General features: G+C 50.7%; 1 protein-coding gene across 2 annotated transcripts; it reads right to left on the bottom strand.

Moving 5' to 3' along the window:
• Nucleotides 1-233: 233 nt before the first annotated feature.
• On the bottom strand, nucleotides 234-8,501 carry LOC105921371 (zinc finger protein 436). Of its 2 annotated transcripts, none has more exons than XM_021313297.2 (4): nucleotides 8,389-8,501; nucleotides 5,314-5,514; nucleotides 1,994-2,341; nucleotides 234-1,905 (listed from the first exon to the last, which is right to left on the bottom strand). In XM_021313297.2, the coding sequence occupies exons 2-4, from the start codon at nucleotides 5,489-5,491 to the stop codon at nucleotides 512-514; spliced, it is 1,920 nt and encodes a 639-aa protein (XP_021168972.2). In that variant the 5' UTR covers nucleotides 5,492-5,514; nucleotides 8,389-8,501; the 3' UTR covers nucleotides 234-511. The 2 variants fall into 2 exon arrangements, with proteins under 2 accessions (XP_021168972.2, XP_021168971.2); XM_021313296.2 differs by having other exon boundaries at nucleotides 5,287-5,514.
• Nucleotides 8,502-9,589: the final 1,088 nt, after the last annotated feature.

Raw genomic sequence — 9,589 nt, forward strand, 5'->3', positions numbered from 1 at the left:
GTTTAGATCAGAGGTTCGTGGGTTAGAGCGGCCTAGTCAAAGTCCAGACCTGAGATTCAGATGTTCTCCATCCGATCTGACTGGTACATGCACCGATAAACTGGACTGGTCAACAGAACCAGAACCGCAGAGTTCCTGATGTGGCTGAGCAGAGCGGTTCTGCTGGAAGCCAGAACCTCGCGGTTTGGGTCACAGGCACATCTGATTGTGTTAAATGAGGTTCTGAGACAGACACGTGGAACACACCTTTATTACACCAGAACCATCCTCGCCGTTCTGCAGAGGAACACAGAACTGGGTCCAGACGGGTCGCTGGTTCCGAGTCACTTCCTCTGACGGGTTCCACCTGAGGAAGCAACTGCTGCTTCCTAATTGGCCGGTTTCAGCCACCCCCCACCAGTCCCCGTTGCCATGGAGACAGTTGCCTCGCCGCGTTCCCATGACAACCAGAACCTGCATCAGGGCCGGTCCACTAGGCGGCGCACTGAGCGCGCTCAGAGCATCAGTCCATTCAGGTGGTGTCCAGGTGCTCTACAGCGTCCTCATTGGCCAGCGGGTCACACGGCTCAGAGGCCACGCCCCCGTCCACCGTCTCCTCCTCCATCGCCTCCTCCTGCTTGCAGCTCACGCCGTCCTCGTCGTCCTCGAACAGGAGGGGCGTGTCCTCGGCGGCGGCCGGCCGGCCCACGCCGTGCATGCGCCTCTGGTGCTGCTGCAGGTTGCCGCGGCGATTGAAGCGGGCGGGGCAGAGGTCGCAGGTGAAGGGCCGCTCCCCGGTGTGGATGATGACGTGTCTGGCGAGCTGCGAGCGGCACTTCTTGTCCTTGCCGCAGATGTGGCAGACGTAGGTCTGGGGCAGGCGGGCGCCGTCGGCGTGGACCACCTGGCGGTGCCTCTTCAGGTGGCCGAGGCGCCGGAAGCTGCGGCTGCAGAAGTCGCAGGAGAACGGCCGCACGTCGCTGTGGATGAGGGCGTGGCTCGCCAGCAGGGAGCGGAAGCGGAACACCTTGCCGCAGACGTGGCAGGGGAAGGCGCTGAGGGCGGCGGCGTGCGGCGGCTGGCCGCCGTCGGCCCTCAGGTGCGCCTGCAGCTGATGGTGCTTCAGGCAGGCGGCCCGCTGGAAGCCGCGCAGGCAGACGCCGCAGCGGTGCGGCTTGTCGCCGGCGTGGACGCGGGCGTGAGCCGCCAGCAGCGCCTCGCTCTTCAGCCTCTTCCCGCAGACGCCGCAGGCGAAGCCGGCGCCGGGCGGCAGGACGTCGTCCGCGGCGACGGCGCGGTGCGTCAGGATCTTGTGGCGCCGCAGCTGGTACTGCCGGCCGAACTTTCGGCCGCAGACGTCGCAGAGATGCGGGCGCTCGCCGGTGTGAGTCTGCAGGTGGACGGCGAGCTGCGAGCGGCACCTGAACTCTTTGCCGCACAGGTGGCAGAGCAGGGAGGCGGGGCGCGGCGGGCGGGCGGCGCCGGACACGTGCACCACCTTCCTGTGGTGCTCCAGGTCGTTGGAGCGCATGTAGGCTTTGGGGCAAAGGTCGCAGCGGAACGGCTTCACGCCAGAGTGGATCACCTCGTGCGTCTTCAGCCGGGACCGGCAGCTGAACGTCTTCCCGCAGACGGCGCACAGCCAGGCGGGCGCCAGCCGCTGCTTCTGGCGGCGGGCGGCGCCGCCGGGGTGCAGGCGGCTCAGGTGGTGCTGCAGGTTGTCGCGGCGATTGAAGCGCAGGTCGCACAGGTGGCAGGAGAACGGCTTCTTGCCCGTGTGGATGAAGGAGTGGCGCGCCAGGCTGGACTTGCTCTTCATCACCTTACCGCACACGTCGCACACGGTGCTGTCGGGCTCCAGCTTCACCGCCAGCAGAGCCCCGCGCCGCGCCGCCGCCGGGTCTGAGGGGGGGGAGGGGGGCGTGTCTGCGGGGGCGGGGAAGGAGAGGCTACAGATTAAAACCTTCACACCTTTACCCAACGCTCTGCTTTGTGGTTCTGGTTCTGGTCTCACCTCCTTTAGGGGTCCAGGTGGGATCCCCCGTTTCCTCCCCCACTGTAAACTCCTCCACCTCCCCCACCTCCTCCTGCACCTCCCCCACCTCCTCCTCCTGCACCTCCTCCTCCTCCTCCTCCTGCTGCTGGGGGAGGTCAGGAGAGCCGCTGCGCTGCCGGCTTCGTCTGACGGTGCTGGAGCTCTTCCTGGTTCTGGTTCTGGTCTCTGTGGGCTCATCACAGAGTTTGACTGCAGGTCTGATGGTTCTGGTTCTGGTCCGGTTCGGGGTGCAGTGCTGCAGCAGAGCGCCGCCGTCGGCGCCATCGGGTCTGACTGTGAGGCACTGCAGCAGCACGGCAGAGGAACCTGGAGGAAGAGTCCGGGTTAGTTTGAGCCCGGTTCTGATCCACAGACTGATGATCTAAACGTACATCAACATTTACTGCTGGTTAAATTTACCGTATGTTTCAGACTATAAGGCGCACTTAAAATCCTTAAATCTTCTCAAAAACTAAAGGTGCTCCTTACATCTGATCACCGTTGTGCTACTGACTGATTTTATGTGATGCATTGGATCATAAATCTGTTAAAATGTGTAAATACAGCTTTGGTTAGCAATGAAGCCGCTCCGCTCAGTGGATATTAGGAACATTATGACGGCCACCCTGCTGGGGTTCTGCCTGGCTACAACGCATCGACACGGCGGCGCTGAAGTCGTGGACAGACTCCAGCGCCGCCGCCATCTTGCCATCGCTAAGTTCCAGAGGACGCCAGCTAACAATTGCTTGTTGTAAAAATGTGGGACTTTTATCAAAGCTCACAGAGACCCGTCTGTGTCCTTCTAATAGTTATTTTATTATTTATTTTTCTGCTCGATAAACAACAACGTAGGCGTAGGGCGCCGCCTAGTGGCATGTCTCTGTCTCTCTCCGAGGTCGGTCGTGTCGTTTCTCTCTCTGCAGCTTCCCCCCCCCCTCCTGCTTTGCTATGTCTTGTCTTTCTGAGCACTTTCTTCATATCAACCGAACTCTGAAAAACATGGATCTGGTAAACTGGTCTCTCAATACTATTGATAAATTTTTTTCGACGGGTAGGCAACGAAAGGGGGACCCGTCCGGTCCTGATTTGACTTATTTTGTGAGATACACCCTAAATTCCTGGAAGGAAAACGGTGTGTCTTTTGACTTTGTCATTCCTGGACGTTTGAAATTTTCACATTGGATTAAGAATACTGGGATCTCTACTTATTGGTCTTTGTGGATTTTTGAAGTATCGGCAAATACAGCGGATGTCGGAGCCATTTGGCCTTGATCAGGCTGCCGGCTGCATGACGCGCTCACTGTAGGCGGTGAACGGACAAACCTGGCAGGTGAATGGAGCGAAGCCGAAAAGCTGGCTGTGCTGGAACGCAGACTGACTTTGGTGGTTGAACTCAAGGGGAGATGGGATAAAATCTGGAAGTGAAGTGCGAAAAAGCCCAATAATTTGGAAAATTGGATTTATTTGGAGCCAGCAAAAGACTTAAAAGCTGACAGGAAAGGCAGTGCAGCTTGTCTCATAACAAATAACATATTTGGATTCCCTCCCTATCTCTACTCCTGGATTGTTATGGCGTAGAGCTCAGAACTCTCCCCCGCTCCCTCCTCCCCCGCTGACACCTGAGGATGCTTCTCTGAACTGTGAGCCGGCTGATAACATCAAGGACAATGGCCTCTGGAGAGTGTTCACGGAGATAAAACACTTTCACCCAAACACACACATAACTGATACTCATAAAACTGTTGAATTTACACGCGACAGGTCTATCTTCTGCATACATGTTGTGTTATTTGTGCTTTTCGTGCTATGAGGGTTTTTTGTGTTGGTTGTTTGTCTCTTTATTGGTGAGAGCATAAATAGGCAAACATCTGTCTCTTTTTTTCTTCCCCCCTCTTTCCCCCATGTTGTTGCTCTTCCTTCGACAGTTCAAGGGCAGCGCCTCGTGAACTCCATGTAGGCGGGGTTCTGAGGCCGTTTGGAGGAATGCGGCCTTGACGGCTGCGCTATTTAGCAGCAGCTGACTGGCTGCGTTCCTTGGCAACGCAAGGCCTCAGTCAATCGTTCCCCCCAAAATGTTTGCTTGTTTATGTGATGGACGGTTGTACTGGAACTGACTTTTTGATTGCAATGCAAATTGTAATTGACAATAAAATTTGATTGATTGATTGATTGATTGATTGATTGATTGAGGTACACTGTGTCACTACCTGAGGACCCCTGAGCTGTCTACCAGACTGCCTGACTGTAATGTCTAAACTAGAAGTGCATTCATGTAAGGCAGCCTGGAGAACGTGCTAGCAACAATAAACCTTTAAGTTAATTCATTATAAAGTTTATTTTGGCCTCATGTTAAAAACAAGGCAGTGTAGTCCAGCTACTCTGTCCTCCTGAGACGGACAGAGAGCTGTGGACATGAAGGAGTGATATTACACACCTGGAGGAATATTTACTGCTCCTTATAGTCTAAAAAAATACGGTAATGACCCAGACAATAATCAGCTCAGTGATTGGTCCAAAGTAATGACCCAGACAATAATCAGCTCAGTGATTGGTCCAAAGTAATGACCCCCTTATAGTCCAGGAAATCTGGTAACTAAACTTCCATCCATATTTGGTAATAGTGTCTCTGAAGGAGGTGGAGGAGAACCTCCATCACCCAGAACGGTTCCTGAGGAACTTTACAGAGAACCTCGTCGGTACATCTTGTGGACCCGCCTCTGATCTAAGCCGGTCCTCTGCTGCCTCCTGGTGTCAGAACCGGGTCGGTCTGATCCAACCACAAGAACCTCGTCCTGGGAGAACCCGGGACAGCGTACCGAGGAACATTGGTCCAGCAGGTTCTGACCCGGCGGCAGACTCAGGTTCCTAAACGTTAGGGTTTGGACCTTCAGCACCAGGCGGACATCCCTCAGAACCAAAGTTCTGGAGGTTTATTTGGACCTGGGCTCAGACTGCAGGATGTTCCTGGGTCTGGAGGTTCTGAGAACCTGCTGTCTGGACCCGGCAGAGGTTCCTCTGTACCGCTTCCAACCCTGTGGAGGCGGGGCGGGACCGCTGATGGGTCCAGCAGAACCTGAGGACGCCGACCCACCAGAGGAACCACCTGAGCTCAGGAGCTGAAGGTCTGAAGAACCTCAGCTGGACACGTGAGGTTCTCCTTCAGAACCTGGAGAACCCACTGGTGTTCTAGGACATGAGGGACCATCTTCCCCCTGATGCGACTCAGGGAACCGGTCCAGGCGGTGTCCTCGACACCAGAACCCCCCCCTCACCTGCGTGTGTCCAGCCCAGGTGCGTACCCAGGAGGTCCACCTGGACGCCGGCGTCTCGGGTCTCGGCGCCGCGGCTCTGGCAGCCCACCTCCCTGCGCTCCTGGGGACTCTCCCACTGGCAGCCCACCTCCCTGCAGCTCACCGGCGCCCCCCCGTCCCTCACCAGCAGGATGCAGAGCTCCTCTCCTCCTCCGGGGGGCTCCATCTCTGCCACACCTGCAGGCACACCTGTTCAGAAAGTAGAACCCGTCAGAACCACACCTGCGGTACCGTCACACGCGTCCGATCGGTCGGGTCAGAGCCTGGAGAGAACCGGACCCTCGGCGCTGACCCGACACCGAGCCGTTTACACAGAACGCGCGTCACATGACCATGTAGTCATGTGACATAGCAACACATGGCGCTAGCATCAACAAGATGGCGTCAGTCACAGAGGTAACCCGACTGGCCCGATGGATGCGGTTCTGCTGGGTTCCTCACATCTGGGCGGGATTCCAACGCCACATCAGACCAGCCAATCAGGATCGGGGGGCGGGATCTTCGTAGACGTGACGCATCAGAGAAGTTTCAGACAACAATGGCGGCCGCTGTAGGTACCAGATTGACTCGGGTCCTGCGCCTTCTGATGACATCACTATACATGGTTGGTTTAACGTTTGCTCAATTGCGCAAAATATTGTAATTGGTCTGGACAACTTCCTAAAGTAATTATAGCGGGGTGTAGGTTTTTATTCCAGAGCGGGATTGTGGTTTGTAAACGGACAATTTTATGAAGAAATTCTCCATGGTCCCTGCGCCTCCTGATGACATCACATTATGGCAACGCCACTCAAACAAACTACATAGAGCCCGCGGTCTGCATTTGTAACGAATCAATTTTATTAAGTTAATTTAGCGGTTTCTTTTTTCTCAAAAGCTTGAACAAATATTCAAGCCATTTTACAAAAAAAAAAAAAAAAAAAAAAAAAAAAAAAAAAAAAAAAAAAAAAAAAAAAAAAAAAAAAAAAAAAAAAAAAAAAATCAACAAATATTTGACAATTGGCTCAATGTTTGGAAGAATATTGCTAACCCTATCCAGCATATATCTTAAATGTACCAAATACCACAATAAAAAAATAATTAAATTCATCACAATTTCATCTTGAATAATAAAAAAAAAACATGTGATCAGAAAGAACATCAGTACAAAAAGGAGGAATGAATGTTATTGATTTTAAAGTGATGAATGCTGTGATAATATTAAATTAAAATGGCTGCTGACTTTTATTAAAAATGAAATGAGTTTATGGTTTAGTTGTCCTTCAAAACTTAAAAAAAAAAATTGGAGGAATTAAATTTCTGTAAGGTTGTAACTTTGATCCTGCAAAATTACAGATTAAATTGTCAGACTACCACACAAGTATTCCAAAATGATGTTAAAAGTTTTCATGCCTCGACTAATTTACAGGAAAATAACCGTAAATTAACTAAATAAAATTGATTTGTAACAAATGGAGACCGCGGACATAATCTAGTTTGTTTGAGTTGAGTTGCCATAAATAGACGTCATCGGGTAGCGCCCGAGACGATCTGGTACCTACAGCGGCTGCTAGGAAGCAACAAGGAAACGAGGAAGTAATGAGGAAACAACAAGGAAGCAACGAGGAAACGAGGAAGTAACGAGGAAAACACGTCTCAATGGAGCCGTCTCTAAGCCTCGCTGTGAGCTTTAAGCAGACCTCGCCTCTTCCTGCTGGCCACCCTGCTGGGGTCTGGCTGGCTACAACGCATCAACACGGCGGCGCTGAGGTCGTGGGCAGACTCCAGCGCCGCCGCCATCTTGCCATCGCTAAGTTCCAGAGGACGCCAGCTAACGACTGCTTGTTGTAAAAATGTGGGACTTTTATCAAAGCTCACAGAGACCCGTCTGTGTCCTACTTGTTATTTTATTATTTCTTTTCTGCTCGATAAACAACAACGTAGACGTAGGGCGCCGCCTAGTGGCCGAGGTCGAGGACGCTGGTCATACATTTGGTGTGAGGCAGTAAAATAGGTGCTGGCCCTTTAAGTTATTTTGTGTCAAATGATTTATTCGCTGGCTTTAAACCAGCTTCATGTTCTGGGGGTGTTAACATTTTTATACAGCCATTAGGGTTCATGACCATCTTTATACAAAAGTACAGCAGTCCAATCAGTGGGTTCTCCTCACAAAGCTGCCCTGACCGAGCCTCCAACGTCCTGAACACACTCTGGACCCCCGTCTGGTCTGCAGAGCCTACAACAGGTGAGACCACAGGTGATGTAAATGCACCAACGTGGCCACAGGATACCACTTCACAGGTCAGAGGTTCTCTGGTGGAGTATGTCGGCGTCTCTTATCTGAAACCAGTTCTCCACTTTCCTAAGACATCAGTCCTGGCTGAAGATGACCTCACACGGCCAAGAAGATCCTCAGGTAGCTCAGACACGATTCTAGTGACGTGACGACCCGGCATCATTACTGGACCCCAGGATAAAAACAAAGTACTGCAGACAATACCCCTGCCATACGGACCAGAACCAGAACCAGAACCAGCTCCAGATCCGGTTCTCATCCAAGCATCCCAGAATCTACTGAAACTCTGAGGTAATAACAACAATAACAATAATAATAATAATAATAATAATAATAATAATAATAAGAATAAGAATAATAATAAGAAGAAGAGCTGCTCTGTGATTTTAAACACTTTTTTCATCACTGGCAACAGAAATGGACTTCTAGGTACATTCCGTAAACGCTTTCGGTCCACTGGCGGTGATTTTAATCAGGCACGGCGCGGCCACCTGCGCTGCAGACCAGTGGGTCCATCACAGAGACAGGCAGCCTGGCAGCTCCGATGGTCCCGGTTCTGTTAAACACGGTCCTGAACGGAACCTTTGACGACTCAAGAGTTCTGACAGAGCCTTTCATTCAACCCGACCAGAACCGACCACCGTCCGGGATCAGAACCGGCTCCTACTGTCCGGGTTAGCTCCATGCTAACTACCGCTAGCGAGCCGGCTAAGCTCCTCTGAGACTCACCACAGTTTGCTGTGACGTCACACACAGGACATAAAGATTAAAACAAAAGATCTGCTCACCAAACACCAGAACCCAAAACCTCTACGCGAACGGAACCACAGCAGCCCGCTGCTGCTGCTCTTCTTCTGCGCTGAGAGCTCCGCGGAACGGAAGCTTCTTCTACTTCTTCTTCTTCTTCTACTTAGGTTTATTTTTCGGTGGGCATTACTGTCACCAACTGGTGAGGAGTGTGGGTCAGAATGGCAATATGTATTTTAAAATATCCTTTTTATATATATATATATATATATATATATATATATATATATATATATATATATATATATGTAAAAAAAATATTTATAAACACTAAATCCTCCCAATCAGTCCTGTTTTTTTTACTGCAATTTACAAGCTGTATGCAACACAATTTTGTTCTGTACGCACTCTGTGCATACAAAATGACAAATAAAGTTGTCTAAGTCTAAGTGCACAACATTGCATTTTATTATGTGAATGACAAATATTTTTACAAGAAAACACGTCAGGACCTCTTATGGGGTCACTAGAAGACATAATGTTATAGACCGCACCAAAACTTCTAGAATTAAAGAACACAGACTGCATCTGTGGAACGTCCACTTTGCAAGACTTTTCAGCCCTTGAAGCAGTTTATATTGGAAACTTGTTAAACATCAACAGATGACTATTTCAGTTAACAATAATTGCAAAAATGAAGCCGTTTATTTCTCTGGAGGACATCCATGCTTTGTTTGATCTCACCAGTACTACTTGGCAGTATTTTAGTTGGAGTTGGGGGGGTTGAATGCAGTTGACCCAGTATGGTGCGTCTCTTTGGGCATTTCTCCCAGATGGACTAAAAATGGTATTATTAGTTGTTAGTTGAAGGTGCGCCCCCTCCAGGTCTCTGCCATGTGTTTAATAGATACATTGTTGTTATTCCAGAGTCTAGTTTGAAACATAGAGGAGACCAGGCCTTTGTGGAAGCTACCTCCTTCCATTAGGACTTCTACAACCTCAAACATGTATATGGCTACATCCAAAATGTTCATATTATAGCTCCTAGCTCCTGTTCCCTGCCCTTTCATGGAGTCAACAGTCAGAACTCTATCATGGAAAGGAACAGAGCTTTGGACTGCTGTGCCGATGTCAGACAGACTTTAACTCTGACGTCATTATGTGGCGGAAGCATGGATGATGCAGTCAGATCTGGACCCACAGCCTTCTGAAAATGAACTACAAAGTATGTGCTCTCTTCTC

Source organism: Fundulus heteroclitus, chromosome 21 (genome assembly GCF_011125445.2).
Source record: "Fundulus heteroclitus isolate FHET01 chromosome 21, MU-UCD_Fhet_4.1, whole genome shotgun sequence".
Taxonomy (NCBI): Eukaryota; Metazoa; Chordata; class Actinopteri; order Cyprinodontiformes; family Fundulidae; genus Fundulus; species Fundulus heteroclitus.